General features: G+C 43.2%; 1 protein-coding gene across 1 annotated transcript; it reads right to left on the bottom strand.

The window, feature by feature from the left end:
• Positions 1-13,461: 13,461 nt before the first annotated feature.
• Positions 13,462-22,817, bottom strand: BLID (BH3-like motif containing, cell death inducer). The gene is given in 4 exon segments (XM_030333676.1): positions 13,462-13,608; positions 13,611-13,726; positions 13,729-13,770; positions 22,784-22,817. Coding segments are annotated over 4 exon segments (339 nt in total).
• Between the last annotated feature and the right edge of the window lie 3,371 nt (positions 22,818-26,188).

Genomic DNA, 26,188 nt, shown 5'->3' on the forward strand with positions numbered 1-26,188 from the left:
CTCGCAGCCCCGGATGCACTAAGGCATCTCCCTGACTGCTAATGAGACCAAAAATACACCAGCAGGTCAGGGGGAAGGCCAGACATTGTATTATACGAATACAGAAAAAAAAAAAAAAAAACCAAAACAACCCTCAGCCTGCTAGACCCAGAGATCAGGTATCACGTTTTCTAGAAGGGGTAAAAGAAAAGGGAGGAGTGGGGGGGGGGAGAGAAAGGAGTGAAGAAGAGGAGACCAGGGCGCAGTTCTCCGCCTAATGGTTCCGCATCCCACCGGGCATTTAGGGCACCTATGCCTGTATGCGTGCAGGTGGAGGATTCTGTGAGCCTTGGTGGGTTTTCTTTACGGACAGAAAGTCAACAGCCCCCAAATACTTCCTTGCAATCGGCGTTTAGAGGCACGAAGAGCAGAGATTCCAAGCCCTATTTAAAATACGCACTCTATTCAGGCATGAGATGACGACAACGCTAAAAATCTCTTTCCTTCCAGCGGCAGGCTTTGCTCCTTGACTATCTTTGCCATATGCACTGATTTACCACTTGGCTTCTGCAATGGACTCATCACTCACTGCGGCTTCTCCTACCCCTTTACTTCTACCGCAGACATTTTCCTTCTTTCTGAAGTATTTCTCCTCCAATGTCCATCAGATCCACGCACACTCCACTGATCAGCCTACAGCCCCTTGGTAATGATAAGTAATAATTCAGATGACAAAAAAGTGGCAGAAGATAAAAATGAAAGACATCCTGAGTTGAGTAGGGGAGTGTCTCCCATCATTTCTGGTGGCACTCGTTTTCGGAGCTCGGCTGCACATCGATCCTGGAAAGCAGGTAGCTCCTGAAAATCGGGGTCTCTACCTATCTACACACACAGTGGGTATATTGCCATCTTCACCCGAGTTTGCTGGCCGGAATCATGCAGACAACAGGCAGTGCTGTGTTAAGTATAACGCTGGGTTCCGTAAATAGCAGGGAAGGGAGGGAGATATCTGAGGACACAGGTTTCCTCTAAGTCGATGTTTTTTAAAGGTGGCTTCTTTGTGCTCAACTCAGACATTGTGCTTTGTCTCTCACTGGGAGACCTGCAGAAACGCAGCTGGATGCCAAGGAAAAGGAGAAGAAAAAGCACACATGAGGAGACCCAGAGAGAGGAAGAAGGGAAAGGAGAAGAGAGGAGAGGAGGGGAAGGGAGGGGAGGGGAGAGGTGGGGGGGGGAGAACAAACAGAGGCAAAAAAAAAAAAACAAAAAAAAACAGACAGACTTACAATCATAGCATTGGATTCCCTTTAATACTTTGTGTGTGTGTGTGTGTGTGTGTGTCGTTATTGGGAAGGAGAAAGACATGGTTGGCAGGCTTGGGGACTGGGTTAGAATCTTTTTCAGATTTGGCTAATAGTGTGTTTGCACTAGACTGATGAGAAAAAAAGACATGCTAGAATAATCATAAAGGGTGGAGCTGTCAAAGAAAAAAATCTTTGACTCACTGGGTGCCTCCCTGTAACGCCAAGATGAATCATTCCTAACCAGAGTCGTCAATTGTCTCAGTGTGCTTGCACACGAAGGCCAGATTATGGGAATCACGTCAGTGCCCCCATCTTCAGAAAGGAAAGGTAAGCAGAGAAATGGAATTCTGAGACTCCCCTAAACCTCTGTGTGCAGCCGCAGTTCAGCGCGGTTTGTCATACGCCCAGCGAATCCGCCCCTGTCTGTATTCACTCTGCTTACAAAGATATACAAATGTATGAGTTACGAAAGTTTTGCTACGAACACATCGTGTTCTCTACACAACTCAGCGACGTCTTTGGAGGATCCTTACTTCAAGCAGTTAACGCCTGACCCCAATTTCTGTGGGTAATTAGTGAGCTAGATAACCACACAAAGTGGGTAATTATTTAGTACCCAAGGGTACGCTAGAAGTGGGTAGTGGCTTTGTTAACAAAAGCACATCTCTAATTATTGTATCTATGATGGGTGTTTTAAAAATACCAGTTACTATATCAAGTGAACCATGATAAGCAAGTGAACTGTTTTGCTGTCCTTCGCGTATATACATATGTATATTCCATCCTGGTTAATAATATTTACCTCTCTCATACGGAGCGTTGTGAAAATTAATTAGTTAACATCTGTAAGACTCTCAGAGAGGAAATGTGCTGGAGAGTTTCTAAATACAGTATTATTATTGTTATTACTGTGTTGGCTAAGAATCCCAGGGTGAGAGGAGCTTAGGGAGTAGATTCAATAGCCCGGTGTCTGTCTTGCTTTGGAAAAATACGCTCAGATAACAAATGCAGTGAGTTTGTTTGCAGGGACCGGTCGCCTACCTAGCCGTCTAACACAGGCGGTGATAGAAAAGAAAGGTATATGCCATTTCCTTGACAGCTGGCTCAGGAAGGACGTGTGGAGCCGGGGTAGGAGATGGGGAGAGGGAGGAGCAGAGAGAAGTCAGGGATGGGCCTGGAAGGAAGCTGAATCAGCCCGACCACACCCTCCTTCCAAAGTCCTTCTAGCCTCCCCTTTGATGAGCAGCAAATATGCGCAAAAATCCTCAAAGAAGACATCCGTGCAAGTGCCGGGACAAATTCATCCTAATTACAACCAATCAGCCAGATATATAGTATTTATTCTGGAGAAGAACAATCACTACAAATTACTTGAACAAATGCAGATACACATTAAAATATTACAGTGTTGAGAATAAGCACGCACAAATCAGCTTCAGATATTTTTAACCCAAGACAGGAACACCAGTGAAGAAACCCTTTCTAATTCGATTGCTTTTCTGAATCATCCCCCAAGATGGGAAGGGGATATCATTTACTTCTGCTGAGAAAGAAAGAAAAGAAAAAGAAACGAAAGGAGAGGGGTGGAAAAAGAAAAAAGAAAAAAGGAAAGGAAAGGAAAGGAAAGGAAAGAAAAGAAAAGAAAAGAAAAGAAAAGAAAAGAAAAGAAAAGAAAAGAAAAGAAAAAAGAAAAAGCCTCATGCTGTCAGGGACCTTAATTCTGGGGAGAGAGACCAAGCCTGGAAAATAAACAGCAACAAACATAAACTTACTGCTTCCTTCTCTGTAAATGTCCATCTCCTTGAGCCGGCTGTCGGGTCTGGCTGAAGCAGGGACAGACAGAGGCCTCTGAGTTCCACATCTTCTAGGAGGCTCACCACATTTTTTTCTTTCAAAGCAAGGTTGTCCCTGGGATTAACCCTAGGAGTCTGGGAGATGTGAAGCATTTGGGCAGGATGAAGGGACATATGTAGAGATATTGTATTCAGCCCCGTTTAGGGTATCTAGGGAAATCGGAAAGGAGAGGGACCCCATCAGTCAGCCAACAGGTACCAGAGCTGGAACCTCTCCTGGAGGACAGCCTCCAGGACACGTGTTTATGCTGTGATTGGAGGCCAGTGAAGTGATGAGCGCATTTTAAGAGTTTGGGAGCAGAGGGAAAATTTCTCCAAAGCCACCCTAGCCGGGCTTCTGACCTGAAGCCCGGGATTCGGCACCCCCTCCCCAAGCCCAGAACTACAAAGGCTGACTGGCATTCCCCAACCCGCCCAGCTCCTTTCAAACCCACAGACTGTGCCAGACTGGCCCCACCTCCCACTGCAGCAAATTCTGTAGCCCCGCTTCAAGCTGCACTGTGAGGGGCCAGATTTCCGTTTTAATTGTCCTACCTGGCCTTCCCCTCTGCCACTGCCCCTGGCTCTTGGTTCCTGGCACCTTTTCAAAGGCCCAACCAACTGCTTCCCCCCCCCCATTGTCATTCGAAACACCTCTAGTTCTCCCCTCCTCCAATTTTTATGTCTAGAATGTTCTCCTGTCCAGCAGCTTTTTTCATTTTTGGCCCCCACCTTTCCCTTTCTTTGGTCTCTCACATTCTCTTGTCTGACTTTTTTTTGGGGGGGGGGGCATGTCAAACTATAGTTGTATCTCCTGTTATGGACCCAAAACCCAAACCCAAAGTCCGCTGCCAGCATCTTCTCCTCCCCCTCCCCCCTCCCCGCCCCCATATCAACATATTTGACAATCCAGTTCAGATCAGGGCACTTCCCAAAGGCTCACCTAAAAAAAGCCGAAGCTGGTAGATAACAGGTGTGTGTGTGTGTGTGTGTGTGTGTGTGTGTGTGTGCGCGCGCGCGCGCGCTGATCTAACTATATGAATGCAGTGGGAAAGGGCCTGATGGACATGGAGGGAAGGAAGCACAGAAGAAAGGGGTCTGGTATATTTGTGGGTATTTAAGATAAAAGCAACAGAAGCTAATTATTGCAAGGCCTTCTAGAGAAAAGGGTTATATTTTTATGTGTGTATTTCTATGTCTCTGTATATAAACACACACACATATATGGTCTGTCTCGAGCTTCGACACGTCACAATATTTTAAGAGGATCTGATGATCTGAAAAGGGCATTTACCATACCGTAAACAGTGACAGGCAGGGCCCACGTGGTTTTGCAGCTAAAAGCTGAATTTGAAAGCCTTCAGACGGATTGGAAGAGGAAGATAAATCCCGTAAGACACCTACCCTCCCCCCAGCCTCGTCTGGGCTTAGAAGCTAAGAACTTCAGGAGCACCTCTCCCTGCTGCCACCGTGACTTTAAATTAAGCTCGTCGTTGCCATCCATCCCTCAAAGTGTTTGTGCTCTTAACCTTACTCCTCAGGTCTTTATTGCTTTAACGTTGCAGTTCTGTTCTCTGTTCCTCCTTTACTAGCTGCTCTTGAGTTCTTCGATGTGACAGACACTTACAGGCAAATAATATCTCATTTTGTCTTCCAAAGCCATCATCAGTGTTTTCAAAGGTTTGGGATAGTTGGAACTGCCCAGCTCTGAGCGCAGCGCTAGGATCCGAACCAGGTCGAACTCCATGAGCCCGGTCTTTCCTTTAGATCATTGTGTTGACTCTTGTCTCCGTGTAAATGACACTTTCCACACAGTTCATCCCCTCCCACCAGCCTGGTTTCTCCTCCGATGTGTTTTCCATAGCAGTCTATACTTACTCCACTTTAACATGTATTCATTCTTTTCATGAGCTCATTTTAGCCAAGGAATATTTATTGAGTACTTGACTGTATGTCAGGCACTGTGCTCGGCAGTATAAGTCCGTTAGCTAGAGGAAAGAACTCGATGTTCTGGTGTTGGCACTATCCATAGACTATGTTGTCTCTAGCTCCAAATTCCAAGATGAACGCGGAGGGTGGTTGTCACATGATTGCTATTGTGTTTCTGGTATACAGCTCAGCACCTGGTATATAGCAAAAGTTTTTTTTTTTTCTAACATTTATTTATTTTTGAGAGGCAGAGAGAGACAGAGTGTGAGCGGGAGAGGGGCAGAGAGAGAAGAAGACACAGAATCCGAAGCAGGTTCCAGGCTCTGAGCCATCAGCACAGAGCCCTACGTGGGGCATGACCCCACAAACCGAACCATGAGATCATGACCCGAGCCGAAGTTGGATGCCCAACGAACGGACTGAGCCACCCAGGTACCCCCATAGCAAAAGTTTTTTAATAAACGTTTATGCTGATGTGGCTTTGACTGTAACTTTTTGAGTGATCAGAGCTCATGTCTAAATAACCCTTGGAAGAACGCTTAGTACGATGCCACGTAAAATAACATTTTATAAAGGGTGAACTGCAACCTTATTTTCTAAGACCATACTCTGGCTGAGGTCCCACTTATAGCCACCTTTGTGTTTCTGAAAAATAACAAATTGGTCTGCTTAATTCATTCTAAATGTTCTGAAGTCATGCTGTTTCTGTTTGAGAGCCAGACAGATTCTGTCTGAAATCTCACTGATCTGTGGATTAGGAGGTAATATCAAGTGATAAAGTGTCCAGGATGACGTGGCTGTGAAGGCCTATTCTGGGCTACACGCAGGGAGGGAGGGAGATCTCTTGCACTTTAAAGTGTGTGGGTAAGTCCAGATCTGAGATAAGCAACCGAGCTCAGATGCCCTCATTTCAGAAAAAAAGAGGTTGAGAAGCTAGAAATCGTTCGTGACCATATGACCGAAAGGCTCCAGAGTTTCATAATATGTATTCTGAAAAAAGGTTACACAAGTCCTTATTTGCCTAAGGAAAGAGTACTGAAGCGTGTACAAGTGGTATCCTTGGCAGGCTAGCTTCCATCCGAGACCTCATCCGGGCGATAGGGGCGGGCAGGGAGAATATGATGGCGCTCAATCCGTCCTTTGACAGGCATTGATGCACATTCAGAGTTTTGACACCACTCAAGTTTCTAAAGATGCATCCTTGGTGGCTGACCGTGACTCTCAAGGGACAGCTGGATGCATAACCACAGTCCCCCCGACTCCAGCCCCCAAACTCTAAACATACTTTAGATGGGAACGATCTAAATTCCCTCAGCAAGAGTCCCTCATTAACTGACAAAAAGATATTCCCAGGAAGGGGAGGAAGACGAAGCTTCCTTCTGCCTTGATCAGCAAAACCATTTTCCTGAAGCAATGAGACTTTGAGCCAGTAGGGAGCAGCGTTTGGTGCAAACAGTCTGAAGCTCCAGTGGTCTCCAAAGGAGTCATCTGGCGGATTTTATACCCCAAATCTGTAAGAGTTCCAAGTGTCAGGTTAAGTAATGTCAGGCTAAAGACTTGAATTTTTGCCTAGTAAAAAAGAAAAAAAAATATTATTTCGCTTTCCTTAGCCTTTTAGGATATTAGGGGAAATCAACGGTGAGAGAAGTCTTCAGCATATTATTTAATAATATTTTTTGATATGAATATGTATACTAATTCTGTTGCCTCCTTATGCTTCATTGGGTGAGCTTCAGAGGACTTTTCTTGGCTTCTGGATTAACTCCATACAAGGACTGTCACTTATCTGACGAGCCCATGTTGTCTATGAAGCCCTCTGGAAGGTACTCTATGGCCCACTGCCTTGGGGTCTGACTTGACCAATTTGTAAGTAGTACATTTCAATAGGCTTTTGGATGTAGGCAGGTAAAAGAGAGAAGCTTTCACTCCTATACAATAAGTGGGTAAACTGAGAGTGAAAAATAGAGAAAATCAAGGCCCTTCTAAAGGATGAGATCCCTATTACCTGTGCACTAATAGAATGGAGCCTGACGTTAAAAAAGAAGCATTATTCTTGGCTGACGCATATCATCTAAGAGCCAAGTTCTATTTTGGTCTAGGTTCCCTGCCACTCAGTCATTAGGTTTAGGCTGGCAAGCAAAAAGGCTTATTTCTGCCCCTGGAACTTTTGAAGATGGAGATTGCCAGGCCAAGAGTCTAGAGATGATAGGAGACCAAAGATATAGGCCAGGGACTTGGGCTGGAGTTATTTGTCTATATATTTGAAACAGCTACACAGCCAGGAGGTTGTGAGGAAAAGGAGAGAGGTGGGGGGAGGGGAAGGCTTTGGAAGCCAAGAGTGTTCTCATCTTAAATTCAGTCTTATTGATGCCATGGCTCATAGAGACATCTTTGCTGACCAAATTAATGCTCCTTAGAAGATCAGTCCCCTTTTATAGTATTCACCATTGCTGGATCACTAAGTGCTTTCCAATATAAAGGAGAGAGGTATCCAAGGCAATGGTCTATCATGAAGCAGATACTGGATTACAATTCAGATTTCAAGGTTTCCAGTCAAACTCCTAAGACTGTATCTCACCTTTTCATTAATGGAAATAAAGTCAAGCCACACTCCTTCTCTTTTAGACTTTTTAGGCTCTTCAGATTAAAAACATTTTTTTTTTTACTAGTTAGGTTCTAAAGGTCTAGGATAAAGACAGGGAGAGGCAAATATCCTAATATCATTATTCCCTTTTCATAGTTGGGAACTGAGGCAATTAGTGGCTAAATACTTTTCCCAAGAAGGTTGTTGAAGCACCAAGAATAGAATCTAGGTCTCCCGGCCCAGCTGTGGTGAGGAAAAATGAGCTAATGTGTAGGAACTGCCTAGGGTTCATTGAGAGTGAGTTTGTGCAAATCCAAAGTATTGTTACTAATAATCATACCCTATGCCGCCTGGTTTCCCCCATTATTTACTAATGACAGCACAGTAAGGAAGAGCTTCAAAAAGATACGATTACATTTACTTGAGTGTTTGTGAAATAGAGGAGTTTCAAAAGCACTGAGTGTGCAGAATTAATAAACTTAAAAGAACACAGAAACACTGTTTGAGACACATTTTGGGGACTGAGGTGCCGTGGCAGCCCCGGACTTCCTGCTAAGATTCAAACGGAGATAGATGCATGGGGAGCACTCTGGGGGAGAAAGCCAGGAATATTCTCAAGGTGGAAACTGCTAACTCAGAGATTTTAAATGTGGCGCACTCAACCCTCGTCGAAGAGTCTCTCCATGCTGCAAACAGCAATGACAGGAAGACCACAGGGAACTCTGTCACAGGGAGCCACGCTAGCCTTCCGGGGTCCGATGCTTTGCCCTTCAGGAATGTTGGACTGCACACTCTCCAATCCAGGCAGGGTAAATCAACTGGAGTTTGCAACCAACCTGCACCCCCAAATGAAGGGAGGTTAAGTGAACTTTCTGGCATTCTTAAGTCTTCCAAGATTCACCGTGATATTATGACGACCTACCGCAAGTCTGGAAAATTGTTCGGTTTATGGGCCCGTGGGTCTCTTAGCTCTGCGTGATACTTAATACCTCCTGCGTGAAGTGTGCTGATTATGATTTTACTATGGTTAGCGTTGTGCCTGCCGCATGATAGGTGCTTTACAAATTATTGTTCTGTCTGTCCTGTGCTGGGAATTTAATATAATCTAGGGTCACGGTGTTATGAACACAGACCAATCAACGGATTACGCATAGGCAAGCAATCTTCAATTGATGATTTTCCTCTCCTGCCATGTGCTCAATTACTCCAAATCCATGTCTTCAAATTGACGGGAAAATGAGACCAGCTCTAAGGTAAGGAAGGAGGAGACGCACTTTGAAAATAAAACAAACAAAATCTGGCTAGGGCTCTGTTATAAAACGTTAACAGAGCTGTTGGGTGTTTCTAGTAAGCACCTAGGTGTCAACCTGTCAAGGTCTTTTTAAATACAAAGTAAATAAAGAAAACTGATTTAAAAATTAAAGTTGGAGAGGAAATGATTGGTGAATAACATCTTCTTCCCCCAACGAATCTACATATGTGTGCATCCCTGGGCCCAGAGGACTTGCTTTCTGTAGCACAGGAGGAATTGACTGAAGTATCAGGAAACCTGCTTTGTTCAGAGAATTTATGGAGGAAGGTGAGAATATCTAAGCCAGGAAGTAAAAGAAAAATCCTACATGCTACTTCTCTTTTGCTGAACACAAGGCAGAGATGGCTCTGGAAAACACTATTGTCTAAAATTAACTTCTTGGCTCTGATAAAGAAGGAGAGGAGAGAGTAAAGGCAATTATCACCAGATCTAACATCTTCTTGGACTTCTTCAGATGACCCCAGGCTCTCCTTCTTCATCGCTTCCCGCCGCCACACAGCACATCTCGTATGAGCATATCTCATGCAGGACCTATTACACCGTGATTGTACTTAAGAGACTGTGGGATCCAGCTCTGTATCTCCGGCCCACTGCCCATGACTGGCACACAGTAAACTCTCAGTAAATGTCGAATAAAAAATGTGTAAAGTTGGGGCACAAGAGTGGCTCCGTAGATTAAGCATTCGACTTCGGCTCAGGTTATGATCTCACGGTCTGTGGGTTTGAGCCCTGCCTGGGGCTCTGTGCTGACAGTTCAGCTCGGAGCCTGGATCCTGCTTTGGATTCTGTGTCTCCCTCTCTCTCTGACCCTCCCCCGCTCACGCTCTGTTTCTCTCTCTCTCTCTCAAAAATAAATAAACATAAAAATTTAAAAAAATATGTAAAGTCAACTTACAGATAAAATTTAAGAGCTGTCAGATAAAGTGCAAATGCAACCATGTCCAAAGTAAGCTTGGAAAAGTAGGAGTTCAATTAGATCCAGAGTCTAGGCTGGGTCTTATGGGACAGGAGGGGACAAAGAAGAGGCTCTGGCAACCATGAATCCATCCTCCATGAGGATGCTAATGCCACGTTGGTCAGGTTATGCACAGAGAATTAGAATATGGCCCTGGGGAAAGCCAAAGGTTGACAAATCTTGGTCCGGACTGCTTATTTGAACTTCGGGTACTGTTTCTAATCATAGTGGTCTCAAGGCACATGAACCAATGGAAAAAATATAGAACTGAAAGTTAAAGAGACGTGGGTTCTCTGCTTAATTCTGTGACAGCATGGATGAACAGGTAAAGATGTGGTATGTTTATACAATGGAGTATTACTCAGCAATCCAAAAGAATGAAATCTTGCCATTTGCAACTACGTGGATGGAACTGGAGGGTATGATGCGAAGTGAAATTAGTCAGTCAGAGAGAGACAAAAATCATATGACTTCACTCATATGAGGACTTTAAGAGACAAAACAGAGGAACATAAGGGAAGGGAAACAAAAATAATATAAAAACAGGGAGGGGGACAAAACAGAAGAGACTCGTAAATATGGAGAACAAACTGAGGGTTGCTGGAGGGGGTGTGGGAGGGGGGATGGGCTAAATGGGTAAGGGGCACTAAGGAATCTACTCCTGAAATCATTGTGTCACTATATGCTAACCAATTTAGATGTAAATTAAAAAATAATTAATTTTTTTAAAAAGTTAAAAAAAATGTTGTCATAGCGACCTTGGACAAGACATTTTTCCTCTCGGATCATTAGCTTCCTCCTTGAATATAAAATGAGAGGATGAGACTAGATGAACTTTTAAATCCCCTCCAGGAAAATTCTAGAACTGCACAGTCCCTCTCTCTGTCTAGATTCCATTTTCTTACAAAACTATTTTCTTAACAGTTATGATACAGACGGAATTGGTCTTTTGAAAATAAATAGAGCATCTTAGCTGATGTTAAAAACAATATAGAATCCAAACATCCAAAATGAAAGAAGAAACACGTGAAGAGTCTCAGAATGGAGGAATTGATCACAGCAGATTGGGTCATGAAAAGGAGATCCCCATTTAACGGTCTCCCAAATCTCCTGAGCATTGCCTGGATCAAAGAAGTTTTGACAAGATTCTTAGGCAATAAGGAAGTTGTCCAGAAGAGGCAAGAATTATCCATCCCATTTCATACAAAGGGAAACTGACATCCAGAAAGGAGAGGTAATTCACTCAAGATCACTGTGAAGATGAAGTCAGGCCTGACACTCAGGTATCCTGCCTCCCACCCAATTATGTTGCCCAAATCTGTTCAGAAAGAACCCACCACTGCTTCCAGTGACCGCGAGAATGTGGTGCTGTGACCCAGCGTAACTGGGCAGTGTCCTGACCAACTTGGCTTTCAAAAACTCTGCTGAAATCACACCTGCTATAGCACTGATCACTAGAGAAAGTGACCACATGAATAACCCAGAGAGACTCTTTAGAAGTTTCCCTACGGTCAACGACACTTCCACTGGCCTTGCGTCAGGAAATCTATCCGGTTTCCATCCCTTCCATCTGTCACCTTAGGCTTTTGTACATCACGTTCCTTCTTTGGGAGTCGAAGAACTTACTAGAGAAACTCATAAAGTGTAAAACGATCCTAGATCACCATGCAGAAACGACGGTTAGAGGAATTTTTGATATCGGTATCACTCATTACCTAAAGCAATTATTTTTATCTACTTTTTAAATTAAATTTTAAATCTACTTTTCATATATGTTAGAATGTATAGAATAGTGTAATGCAGATATATGCCATTCTTGTAAACATCACACATGTATGTATGTACATATATGTATATTATATATATATCTCCTTCAGCCTAGCTGGGAAAATCTGTTTCAAAATCAACTCCTGCTCTCTCCTCGAACTTGATATATAGCCAAGCAGGCCTTTCTCGATTAACACAGCCGCCTCCTGGGAAAAGTCACAGAATAACTTTATTGATTTCCCTTTACCCTTCTCCACATTTCTCTGCTGAAATGTTGTCTTAACTCTTAAATGTAAAAGCAAAAAGAAAAGAAAATTAAAACAAAGAGATACGCTTCCTTTAGGACCACGTTGATTCTCTTATATTTTTTCAGATTTTCTAAAAAAGATTTTTTTTGAAGGAGAGAGTACCTGTAAAGACAAGGGAGGATTCGGTTCTCCAAGGTTTTTGTGCAACAGATTTCTTTACATCGAAACCTGTGTTTTGCACACAATGCTGGACTCAATGCTACACAAACCACTTCTCCTCGTCTCTCATGACTTGGCCAGCCAGCTCTGAAAACTGCCAAGGCTTTCTGGCGAACAATCCCTCCAATGTTTCCAGGAGCCTACCCAGTGCATAGGAATACAGCGAACGTTTATTTCTCATCAGATTTTCCTACCTCAAAAGATTCGCAACAAGATTAAGTATCTTATTTAATTAAAAGAATTTTTTTTTAGGATTCAGTATTTTAAAAATCAGAAAGTTCTTTAGGAGTTTCTCTGATGGCAGCTTTAGAGAGGTCAAAAAACGAGGCCCTCTCGGCTACCTTTCTGCCTGCACCTCTCACGGTGACCCGGACAGATGAACCCAGAGCCTCATTCTTGTTCTCCTTCTGGCTTCGGAAGCGCCCCGTGCCCTCGATTCTGACCATGGGGCTGGAGTGGGGTCAGGGTAGTGGAAGGAAGAGAAGGGAAGGAAACACTGGAATGCCTTAGAGTAAAAGCTCTAACAAAACACCGTTTGCATTTTTGTCACTTCCCTCCACCAACTCCACAGATTTAGTTCTATTTGCTCTAAGGCCTGAGTTCATAAAAACCTAGTAGAATTTCTATTTCTTTGGGCTCTCTTTGCTGTCACCCCCAGCTTTTCCTGCAAAGGGGAGGAAGCGGATGGACTTATTTACAACATAATTGCGATCTGATTCCTCCCCCACTTTAAGCAAATAAAGATGCCTAGTGAGATGAACGGATTGTGTTCTTTAAAATTGAAAACGCATGTGAACGCATCACCCATCAGAAACAAGCTTAAGGAAAGTACAGGAAGAAAATGAAAGGTCTGCGAATAAACAAGGCACACTGTTGGGCACAATTTAGTAGAGCAATTATTAACAACATGACAAATATCTGCCTCCAGTGCACAAATAAAAGGCACTCAAAACCACAAAAGGGTAGTGATGTGCTATGCTGTCCTGAGGTTTAATCACAGAGCTTTTGTTTTGTTTTGTGTGTGTGTGTTTTTTAACAAAATACCATTTCCCACTCCCCCCCCCCCATTAACTTGGAAGCTTAGTTTTAATTAAATGCCATTTTACTTTTTAGTGGCCAGTTTATCTTTTCTTTTCCATTTGGTTTCTCTACAATGTGAATCAGACAGTGATTTGGAAGTGTTATGGGTAAAAGTGGGTAGAAAAGCATGCTAAGAATTGGGTCATCTTGTTGAAATCAAGTTCACTTCTGTGTAGCAGAGCAGGAAGAATGGGGGAAAATCTGCCCTAATATCTTGCTGTGTCTGTCCCAACTTCTTCCTTTCATAGGGCCTCAGCAGGGGGAATTATGTAGCAATGCAATTTGCATCCTGGTTAAATAGGAAGGTCTCTGGAGCACATTTTCAAGAACACCCCCCCTCGTGGCAGAGGAGCCAAGATTGTACCTTGTAAGAGGAAACACTGTTTCCTTAGGCAATACAATATAGGCTCTTTGTTGAAACTGGCAAGTGTTCTAGTGACAGGCAAGAGGGTCCCTTCTGCCTCTGGATAAATGGAATAATGGCCAGAAGCTTGTTCTAACCAGGCAGTACAAAGTCACTCTCAGTTTCCAAGATCGAATAGAAAGGTCCCTCCTGGCTTCCTGCAACACCCAAATGGAGCACAACACATCCACCATAATTTTAAGTTAGAGTGTAGGAAAGTTCAGAATCAAACACTCATTCATTCATTCATTCAGCAAGTTTCTATAGGGCAGCTCATATAGACTGGGCTCTCCTTATGCACAATGTTAAGTGGAAGAAGAAAGATTACATCCTGCCCTTCTCTTCTTCTCAACTCCTACTATCCTTGGTATTTTCCTTGATTTCAAGTGGCAACTCATCAAAAATCCTCAGCCGATAATAGCTTCCAAGGGTTCACGTATTCATTCCAACCTCTTCTAACCTGCCTCCACCTAGAATATCATTTGATCAAGGTTTCTGTGAATAAACATTACTAATTAATACGAAGTCTTGATGATGTCCTCTCAAGTTTGATGCTCAGACTACAAAGAAGCTCTATCTTCTACCTAAAGGTAAGAAATCTCCCCATGTTGATCTCTGACATCTAAACAGCAGGGATACTTTTTTTTAGATTTTTTTTTCCCAAATGTGAACACCCCTGGGAGTATTTGCTTCATTTCTTAGTCAGCAAGAACCTAGAGCTGTGGATGCCTGAGGGAGTCATTCCAACCGAGACTAGAATTTCAAGAGAGAAAATTTATCCAGCTACCTTGTCTGGTGCTTATAATGCATGAAAGTATCAACCTCCCCATGGCAGACTACAGGGAATGATCAGTGTGAAGTAAGTCATCTCCTCAAAGATGTATTGCTGGGGCGCCTGGGTGGCTCAGTCGGTTGGGCGTCCGACTTCGGCTCAGGTCATGATCTCACGGTCTGTGAGTTCGAGCCCCACGTCGGGCTCTGTGCTGACAGCTCAGAGCCTGGAGCCTGCTTTGGATTCTGTGCCTCCCTCTCTCTCTGCCCCTCCCCCGTTCATGCTCTGTCTCTCTCTGTCTCAAAAATAAATAAACATTAAAAAAAAGATGTATTGCAATAATTTCCCTGCTGAAACGGCAAGTTCCTGACCATGGTATTGTACACAAATAATAAATAAACAAATGACATTATGCTGTTGTTGTTTTCCACACTGGGAAGACCTCGGAACATCTTGCTTCGACTGATAGGCTGGAATCGTTGAAAAACATGCCTCCCCTTCCTAGTTCTTTGGCTAAAATGTATCGGGAAAATGGTGCATTAGTCATTATTTCTAATTGGGAAAAGCCTGATTATCATGAGAACCCTGGTTAGGTGATTTGTAGAGTACTATTGTGTTGAGAGCCAAGAGACTTAAGGTAGAAGCATCTTAGTTAGCAATAGCAGAGAGGCTATGCGATTGGATCTGGTGTTTCATATATCTACTATCAAGATATATTGAACAAGAGGGGCGCCTGGGTGGCTCCTGAGCGTCTGACTTCGGCTCAGGTCACAATCTCACGGTTTGTGAGTTCGAGCCCCACGTCGGGCTCTGTGCTGACAGCTCAGAGCCTGGAGCCTGCTTCTGATTCTGTGTTTCTTTCTCTCTCTCTGCCCCTCCTCGGCTTGCACGCTGTCTGTCTCTCCCTCAAAATAAATAAACATTAAACAAATTTAATATATATATATATATGAACAAGTATTCAGGGAATACTTGGGTGTTTTTCTAAACTTACAGTAATTCCAACACTCAGTTGGAAGTGGGGGGCACATAATATTCTACTCTGGCAAAATTTAGAGGTAACCTGGGAAAAAATCCATCAAGTGCCTTGTAGAAAATCAAATGGGCAAAAGTATAATTGCAACCAATAAGATGGATAATGGAATCATTCAGGCTTGGATCTGAAGCCCAGATCTGCCACTTAATAACTCTGTGGACTTGGGCAAAGTACTTCACTTTTTGGAAACTCAGATTCCTGACGTGTAAAATTGGGGATGATTGGATTTTCTATGCCTATTTATTTTGAGGTTAAATGAGATAAGGAATATAAATTGTTCATCACAATGTCCGGCTTATAGTAAGCACTCAACAATGTTAGTTTCCTTATTTCTCTCCCTTTTTTGATGCATGCTTTCCTGATTTCCATTTAACCTATTTTGTGCATTTATAGAACACTGACTTTCTATACAGTTTGATTGATTTGATAGTCCAATTTTGATTAAAAATGAGTGAGGGAAGAAACACTGGGGTGGCTCAGTCAGTTAAGCGTCCAACTTTGGCTCAGGTCATGATCTTGGGGTTCATGAGTTCAAGGCCTTCGTCGGGCTCTGGGTTGACAGCTCAGAGCCTGGAGCCTGCTTCAGATTCTGTGTCTCCCTCTCTCTCTGCCCCTCCTCAGTTCATGCTCTGTCTCTCTCTCCTTCAAAAATAAATAAACATTTTTTTTTTAAGTGAGTGAGGCAGTGTTCCTTGTTCTTCTATTTTCTGGAAGGGTTTTGTAAGATTAGTGTTATTTTAGAGGTTAAATTATTCTAAATCTAACACATGGAAGGAATATGAACATGGACTGGTACTTGCCATTTTTGCAAAAGATGCTCCTAATCTACTGAGGAAGTCAGAAACATGCATGTGTAGCTATAAATCAGACCATGATAAGTGGAACAGGTTGACGAAACCTTGGCGGTAGATGGTATCTATTATGTGCCAAGCACCATACAAGGTGGCAGAGACTCAGAGATAAAGAGGATGCAATCGTGAAACTTTAAGGCCCTTCACTTAGCATAAGAAGAGACATATGGGCACACAGCCGCATAGGAAAGTGGGGAGTACAAGGGCTACTAGATAAAGTAATGGCACGAAGAATGTGAAATCACTTCTGTTGGAAGGGTCAGGGAAAGTTTCAAGAGGAGAAGATATCTAGGGCAGACATATTAAAAATAACGAGGTCAGAACTTCTATAAAATGGACAAATGCCTTAAAAAATACAACTTACTCAAATGGACACCGATGAAACAGAAAATCTAAATGGCCTCGTATCTCTAAGAGCAATTAAATTCATTATCTAAACTTTCCCACAGAGAAAATTCCGGGTCCAAATGGTATGACTGGTGATTCCTATCAAATATCCAAGTAAGAAATAATGCTAATCTTACAAAACTCTTCCAGAAAATAGAAGAACAGGGAATACTTTTTTTTAAATTAAATCAAAATTGGGCAAATAAATTATAAGGCAATCACAGACCAATATACCTGATAAACATAAACGCAAAAATCCTTAACAAAATTGTAATAAATCAAATCTTGCAACATATTAAAGAGCATTGTCTCCCACTAGGATTTATTCCAGAAACATAAGATGGATTTATATCTAATAAGCAAAGTAATTCATCCTATTAGTAGGATATATGGGAAAAAGCACCATTATTTCCATAGGTGCAGAAAAATCATTTGAAAAAAATTCTTATTCTTTTTTTTATGAAAAAACCTCTCATATTAGGGATAAAAAAGGAATTTTCTCAATCTGATAACACACATCCTACAAAAACTTATTATAAACAAAATCCCTAATGCTTAATTATAAAATCATTTCCCCATAATATTGGGAAAAGGCCTGCTCAAATTACTTCTAGTCACCATTTCACTGGACATCTATCTTAGTAATTGTAATAAAGCAAGAAAAAGAAAAGCATAACTAGAAAAAGCAACATGGCTTTTTTTTTTTTTTTTTTTGGTAACTGATGTAACTTTTTGTAATTGGTGTGCTCGTTTAAGTAGAAAATCCTAAAATAATCTCTATAACAATGGCCAGAATAATTGCATTTGGCAAATTATTATCCAGCAAATACAAGATTAACATATCCAAGTCAATTATATTTTTAGTCACTAGCAGCAAATCATTAGAAACGAAGAATTTTAAACCATTTATAACAGCATCATAAAACACAATATTTAGGAGGAAATCTTCTAAAATATGCGTAGAGTGAGTTCCATTGTGACTTCCAAAAGATGACTATCTGGAACCTCAGAATGTGACCTAGTTTGGAAAAGGGGCCTTTAAAGATGTAATTAAGGTAAAGATCTTGAGATGAGGTCATCCTGCAACAGGCTGCCCCCTAAGTCCAATGACAGAGTCCTTATAAGAGACGGAAAAGGAGACAGCACTGAGACCTAGAAGGAGAAGGCCATGTGAAGACATAGGCAGGAAGGCTGGCTGAGGAACACCTAGGAGACTCCAGAAGCTAGGCATAGGACAGACTCTCCCTTCAAGAGTCCAGAAGGGGGGCACCTGGGTGGCTCAGTTGGTTAAGCATCTGACTTTGGCTCAGGTCACGATCTCACGGTTCGTGAGTTCAAGCCCTGCATCGGGCTCTGTGGTTCGTGAGTTCGAGCCCTGCATCGGGCTCTGTGGTTCATGAGTTCGAGCCCTGCATCGGGCTCTGTGTGGAAATTAATTAATTCACTGATAAGAAGGAACAAATGACTTACACATGTAACAGTATGGGTGTGTCTCAAAATCTTTATACTGAATGGAAGAAACCAGAAACAAAAGAGTATATACTATATTGATTCCATTTCTGTAAAATTGTAGACACTGCCAACTAACCTATAGAGACAAAAAGCAGATCAGAGTGTGCCTAGGGCCAGGGTGAGAGAAAGACCACAAAGGGACACACAGAAACTTTTGGAAGTGATGAAGATGTTCTGGATTTTGATTGTCATGGCTGTGTTGTGGATGTGAGTCTGTCAAAACTCATTGACTGTATATTTTAAATGGATACAATTTGCTGCGTGTAAATTATATCTCAATAAATTTGCTACACATACGGAGTAGAAAGATAGCAGCTGGACAGGGGGGAAGACAGGACATGCAGAGAGAAGCATAGGAACAAGGCACATAGAAGACATCTACGCCTTATCTCGGAAAATAGTTTACACATTCCCTCCAGGCAGCAACCCTGTCTTGTATTTTATCTACGGTCCTCTCGGTGTCCAGAAATAAGGAGGGTAACGATGCATCTGAGTTGCATGGAATTATTCAGTATATGCCCACAGGCAGCTGTTTTGAGAGTGCTACAGGTCGACTACCAGAAGACTAGGTAGAAATCCCAATCCTTTATCCTGCTGAGACCCGCGGAAGTCATTTCACCTCTCAAAGCCAAACCTGCGTAATGAACGTAACAATATCCCCACAATACAGTTGCTGTAAAGATTAAAATAATACCTACGAGAGTCCCCAGGAACATTCCAGTACATGCTACATATGCATGAAACAGTGGGGCCTCCAAACATATTTGTTGATTGACATCTCGACTGTTATTTGCTTGTTCATATACTCAAATCTCTTATTATCTGCATACGTGTTTTCCATGTCAAACGATTCTCCCAGTCAGAGACGTACTTTTACGTCACTTTGGTCAATGAAGTACTCCAGAAATTAGAGCTGATTTTTTCTCTCTCTCTCTCCCTCTCTATCTATCTATTGATTTATGGGAGAGAGAGGGCGCAAGCGAGCGAGGGGCAGAGAGAGAGAGAAGAGAGAGAGAATCCCACGAGGGGCAGAGAGAAAGGGGGAAAGAGAGAGGGAGAGAGAAGCAGGGCTCACCTGGATGGAGCAGGGTTCAAGATCACCCCATGCAGGGCTTGAACTCACGAACCATGAGATCATGACCTGAGCTTAAGTCGGATGCTTAACCGACTGAGCCACCCAGGCGCCCCTAGAGTTGATTTTAATATTAGATTGGGCAGGATACAATTACCAAAGTAAATGTGTTCCTTAAAAAAAAAAAAAATCATATAACGCATTCCACAACAGAAGTGACTGGGGATTATGCATTGTTTCTAGATTTTCTATGCCACTGCTTTGAGTACTGCAGTCAATGGAGAGCAAACTATTGTCTAAACAAAAACCAAACACACAAAAGATAAACAAGTCATGGGTAAATGTGGTCCCAGTGTGAAGGTTTCAAGGAGAAACTAGAATAATAGATACAGCGAGGGCATATGATTAAAGAAAATTAAGGCAGAAGGAGGCTCCTTAACCCAGTTGCTTAGAAGAGGCAAATTGCTAGGAGATTGTCTTTAAGAAGTAACCAGACTCTTTTAGTAAGGAGCATACAGGCATCCCTTGTCCCCAAAATAAAATGGATAATATAATCACACTGTCAAAGGCTGGTTGATTCATAGGACCGTTTGATAGAAATGGCAAATTATAGAGGAGAGCAGTTATACTCGTTGAGAAACTCTGAGATTGAAAATCTCCGATGAGCTTTATTTCTCCACGTTCTGTTGTACACTCTTCGTGACATACAGGGAGATGTGGGTTGCTTTTTAATACATTTTTGTTGGTAAGCAAATTTCGTTCTTTAAAAAAATTTTCTTTAAATGTTTATTTATTTTTGAGAGCAAGCCAGAGCGCGAGCGGGCGAGGGGCAGAGAGACAGGGAGACGCAGAATGCGAAGCAGGCTCCAGGCTCCGAACTGTCAGCACAGAGCCTCACACGGGGCTCGAACTCATGAACCTCAAGATCATGACTTGAGCCAAAGTTGGACGCTAAGCCGACTGAGCCACCCAGGTGCCCCACAAATTTTGTTCTTTTAGTTTAGGGGAGAGCAAACTAGAGGCTTTGAGCCAAATCCATCCTGCTTTGTGTTGCACTAGAATCTTCTTGCTCCCGTTGGTTACTCTTGATATGGCTGTTTTTCACTACAATGAAAAATGGCGGGATTCCGCCACGGTGGAATTGAGCAGTTGCAACACAGACCCTATGGCCGACAAAGCCCAAAATATTTACTCTCCGGCCCTTTCTAGATAAAGTCTGATGGCCTCCTGTTCTAATGCAACATTAGATCTGGATACTGGACCATCTGCATCGATGTTATATCAAGAATAGGGGAGCTGTTCTAAAAGGATCTCTAGAAAGTCTTGTCTTCTCACGGTGTTAGTGGGATCCTCTTTTTTTTTTTTAATTTTTTTTTTCAACGTTTATTTTATTTTTGGGACAGAGAGAGACAGAGCATGAACGGGGGAGGGGCAGAGAGAGAGGGAGACACAGAATCGGAAACAGGCTCCAGGCTCTGAGCCATCAGCCCAGAGCCCGACGCGGGGCTCGAACTCACAGACCGCGAGATCGTGACCTGGCTGAAGTCGGACGCTCAACCGACTGCGCCACCCAGGCGCCCCAGTGGGATCCTCTTTAAAACTGAATTCCCCCCTCTTGCCTGAAACCATTTTGCTAAGATGAGAGAAAGGCTTTTCAAATATTGCCACCCATCTCATAAGTTTATGGACGGAATTGTGCAATGGACTCAGAAAGAGAAGTTCAGTTTCAGGGTGCCACTTACATAGAACGAACTAAGAGGCAATGTGCGTTTCTCTGTTGTCTCATTGAGGGGCAGGATTTATCCTTGGACTTCTATCTGGCCATGACTAAATTCTGAGGCCCCAGAACCACCTGTGCCAGCAAACAACATAAAACTGGACAGAGAGGACACCTTCCATTCCTCAGACTGATGTTCATTTTTGCTTAACTTCTCCTCGTTTATCACCTGACCTTTAGAACCTGAGACTCTATTGGCTCCCACTTGTTCGTCTTTTGTGAATTACTCCTCTGTACTTGAACCTTAGTCTGCTGTCAGAAAACCCTTCCTGCTTCTTTGAACTTCTTCTCCTGTTCCTTCCAGACAGCACTGGTCTCATGTTATCCATATCCCAGGGTGAGCCTGGGTCTTTAGTCCTCTCTGGGTTCCAGTTCAACCATGTATAAAATGGGAATGCTGTTTTCAGGTTCTCTGCACAGATCTACTAAAGACAAGTGGAAAGGTCACTAATGGAGATACGAACACTAAGTTGCAAGCATAACAGATTCTCTATTTTTTATTAAAAAAATTTTTTTTAACATTTATTTATTTATTTTTGAGACAGAGAGAGACAGAGCATGAACGGGGGAGGGTTAGAGAGACGTGGGGCTCAATCTCAGGAACTGTCATATCATGACCTGACCCAAAATCAAGAGTTGGATGCTTAACTGACTGAGCCACCCAGGCACCCCCAGATTATCTTAATATTGATATTACTAAAGGCAATCTAAATGACGGTTGTAATCAAACTATTTCTGCATCAATTTAAAATGGCCAATCTAGGGGTGCCCGGGTGGCTCAGTCAGTTAAGGGTCTGACTCTCGGTTTTGGCTCACGTCATGATCTCACAGTGTGTGGGTTTGAGCCCCGCTTCAGGCTCTGCACTGACGGTGCAGAACCTGCTTGAGATTCTCTCTCTCCTCCTCTCTTTGCTCCTCCCTGCCTTGTGAGTTCTCTTTCTCTCTCAAAAATAAATAAACTTAAAAAAATAGCCAATCTTGGGGCGCCTCGGTGGCTCATCCGGTTGAACGTCCGACTTCAGCTCAGGTCATGATCTCACGGATCGAGGGTTCAAGCCCCGAGTCGGGCTCTGTGCTGACAGCTCGGAGCCTGGAGCCTGCTTCTGATCTTGTGTCTCCCTCTCTCTCTGCCCCTAACCCACTCGCATTCTGTCTCTCTCTCAAAAATAAATAACCATTAAAAAAAATTTTTTTAAATAGCCAATCTAGAAATTATCATAAATTTGAAACTTAAAATACTTTTCCTCTAAAATAGTATGAGAGAGAAGAGTATGGCCACATGTTCATTTTTAGAAAAAGCTAAAAATAGTAAAGAAAGAAAAGAATGCTACACATCACCTGACATATGCAAAGCCCACCTTGGTACTTAAATTTTTTTCTTAATGTTTACTTATTTTTGAGAAAGAGAGAGAGAGCGAGCACGCGTGGGGGAGGGGCAGAAAGCAACGGAGACAGAATCCGAAGCAGGCTCCAGGCTGCGGGCATGAAGCCTGATGCAGGGCTCAGACTCACAGACTGTGAGATCATGACTTGAGCTGGAGTCAGACGCTTAACCAACTGAGCCCCCCAGGTGCCCCCCACCTAGTAGGTGTCCCCCCCTACTTAGGAAGACGCACAAATAATCCTCAAAAGCTTAACACAAAACCTGAAGCTCTGAGCTAATCGTGCTGTTTCGTAACCTTTCAATAATAAAATATAGTTGCGATCTTCAAAGTGACTGTTTCCCTTTTCTGTCTCTGCCCTAGGGCTGTGTGTCTAGCGTACTCTTCAGTGCTTGGCTCTCAGAGCGCTGTTCCATGGTTACCGGGGACAATACTCTTCAGAAGCATTGAAAACAACGGCATTCCCATTAGTGAACGAACACCACTTTATCTGGTTTAATAAAATGGCCACCAGTGAAATTGACAAAATGGTGTGTGTATATGCCTATACTTGGAAGAAGACACCCAATATGGCAGCGTAATATTTATTTTTATTTTTATAATCCCACGGTAAGCTAAATTTTTCTTGCCGCTGCTTGATTACAGAAAAGTTTATCCTTCCTCCACTTTGCAGACACGAGACTTTGCTTTCCGTCCCTAAAACACATACTAACTCGTGACCTAATAATCTATACTGTACCTAGAGCAACGCACCCCGCCCACCAGTTCTGAGTCGGTCAGTATGTTGTCAACCTCGACCTCCTGGCGCCCACCCTGGGAGACAGCAGTGAGCCAATCACCCACTTTTGGACACTCAGCCTGGCAAGCTGAATGTCTCCACAATACACTACGCCTTGATTTTAGAGCCCCCCTCGTAACCGCGTGGTGGCTCATTTCACTTATAGTGTACCGCCATTTTGGTTAACTGTTTCGCCAGGCCCGACTGTGTTTCAGAGAAACGAGCTGCAGGTGGCATGGGGAAGCAGTTGAAAGGCAAGCACAAAGAGAGCAGGAGGGGCAACTGCCAACCGTCAATACTAAGACGACTAAAAAGCAAAAAGCGAAGAAAGACTTGATGAGAGTGTGGAATTCAACAACGGCCCATTCTGCTAAGGGGTGACCCTTAGCCACCAAGTGGGTTAGGGGCAGAAAACTGCTTTATAAGGCTAAGCAGGCAAGAGTGTTGTGATGCCCAGGTAGGTAAGCTTTTATTCTTATAAAAATTTACTTCCGCGGCAGACCTTGTTCCTTGATAAAATCAGGTAGCTGAGGAATTGCTGATATAATTGACGAGGGGCTCATTTAGCCCTTTTATGGGGCCAGCTTACCTTTTTTTCTCCCTTGCTCTTGCGTGTAGGGTCTCCAGGGAGGGCAAGCCTATGTGACTTTGGCCCCGTGCATAAGCACAGTCAGGTGCTTAATGAATGTCTGGTGATGATGATGAGCAAGAACTTAATAACAGGGTCTTCTCTAAAGGCTGATTAATGGGGCTTCAAGTTAATATGATTTCATTCTCTCTTGGCACTCGTACTTCAGTGGGTGTAGGGAGATGACAAATTGAACATTCATTGAAAGAAGAAAGTAGAATGTTCGATTTGGAAGTATGTGGATTGCTTTGTTAGAATATTTGCTGATGGTTAAAGAATAGGATTTCCAAGATTTTATTCCCAGGACTCATTCTATGACGTGGACATAATCTATCATCGCACACTTCCATTTCCAAGATGTTCATAACCACATTTACCATTTGCAACATATTAAGAGGATCTGCAAAATTAAGGGATCCTTGTTTTAATCAGAAACGGTATTTGGTGCTTTCGCAACCATCCAGCGATGAGCCAGAAAACCAAGGGGAGTTGACAGCTACTGTGGTCCTATGATTCTGCCATACCACAAAGGAAGCATTCCACAGAAACCCTTCTCTCCACACTAGTGGATGATGACTCTATAGTCTTAGGCTCCCGTCTGAGATACTCGTGTCTCTCATCACCACTGAGTCACACAAAAACAGGAAACCCAACTTTCCCCTAAACAGGATTCTCCTTATTGGTTCCAGCCATCATTCTCCCAGATTGAAAATGTGAAAGTTATCTTCGATTGGCCCCCGCCCCAACTCCCACCACACCCCCCCCAAATCGCTTTTTACGAAAGTTACAAAGTCTGTCGCTCTTCTGTGAACCCGGGTCTTTCATTTGTTCCTTCCTCTCCACTTCGCACTATTGTCTTTGACCAAGTTCTTCGCCTCCTCACCTCCTGGGTAACTCCAGCTGTTTCCCTACTGGCCTCCCTCTCTCCGGTTTCTTCCCCCTCCAGTCCACCTGGAGCTCCATTTAAGTTCTGCTTTCATTGTGTCATTCTCTAACCCAAAGTCTTCATTGGCAACTTATGCCATCTCGTATCTGTAAGACCATGCATCTAAGAAAACCTCACAAGCAGCATAGCACGAGAGAATCACTGTCATTAGCAATAATGACTCTTCCTGGCTTTTAGGACATGACATAATGTAACCCATCTTCCTTGAAGTGTAACCTGATTTGAAACTGCTGGCCAACACGTTACCTTGGGCTCTAGCTGGGTCAGGCTCCACGCTGCCAACAAGCATGACCTTTATCACGTGTTCCCTGCAGAGGGAGACCTGGAAGCTTCCTGACAGTGAAGGTGGGAGCTTTTTATACGGTGAAATGACCAGACATACATGGTTTGCCCATGAGCTCTGTTCTTGACCCTGTCTTGTTTATTTTATTAAATCCTTGAAGGAAAAAAAAGATTATATTCTTATCAAATCTTCCGATATCAAAGGTGAGGGGAAATAAAAGCTATGCCAGCCAACAAGATCAAAGTTCAAAGAGAACTCCGGCAAGAGGTCAAAATGAAGAGCACCGAATATGACAGAAATAAATAAGTTTTGAATGCTAGATTCAAAACTCCAACTGAACTGGGTGGGGGAGACCTCACATAACAATTCTTTTAAAATATTTCCAGGGGAGGAGACCAGCATAAGGGTGAGAACGTGAGGAACAGGGTACAAGAGAATGGATTATTTTTTTTTTTTTAATTTTTTTTTCAACGTTTTTTATTTATTTTTGGGACAGAGAGAGACAGAGCATGAACAGGGGAGGGGCAGAGAGAGAGGGAGACACAGAATCGGAAACAGGCTCCAGGCTCTGAGCCATCAGCCCAGAGCCCGACGCGGGGCTCGAACTCATGGACCGCGAGATCGTGACCTGGCTGAAGTCGGACGCTTAGCCGACTGCGCCACCCAGGCGCCCCGAGAATGGATTATTTTTAAGGTTTGGTTTAAATACGAACCCAGCCAACACACTGAGTTGTGAAGGATCTAGAAATCGCATAGAATATGTAGACTTATCCATGTTTCTCTTGAAAAGAGGACATTAAGAAAAGATGTAATGTCTTTTCTTTTAGGACTATCCTTAAAAAAACAGGGGATAGGGGGCACCTGGGTGGCTCAGTCAGTTAAGCGTCTGACTTCGGCTCAGGTCACGATCTCTCGGTCTGTGAGTTCGAGCCCCACGTTGGGCTCTGTGCTGACAGCTCAGAGCCTGGAGCCTGCTTCAGATTCTGTGTCTCCCTCTGTTTCTGCCCCTCCCCTGCCGGTGCTCGGTCTCTCTCTCTCTCTCTCTCTCTCTCTCTCTCTCTCTCTCAAAAAAAAGGAATAAACATTTTTAAAAAAGGGAATAGAATTATTCCCTGCAGCAACAGAGGGATGAATTGGACCCACTGGTGGAAT

This window comes from Lynx canadensis, chromosome D1 (genome assembly GCF_007474595.2).
Source record: "Lynx canadensis isolate LIC74 chromosome D1, mLynCan4.pri.v2, whole genome shotgun sequence".
NCBI classification, from domain to species: Eukaryota; Metazoa; Chordata; class Mammalia; order Carnivora; family Felidae; genus Lynx; species Lynx canadensis.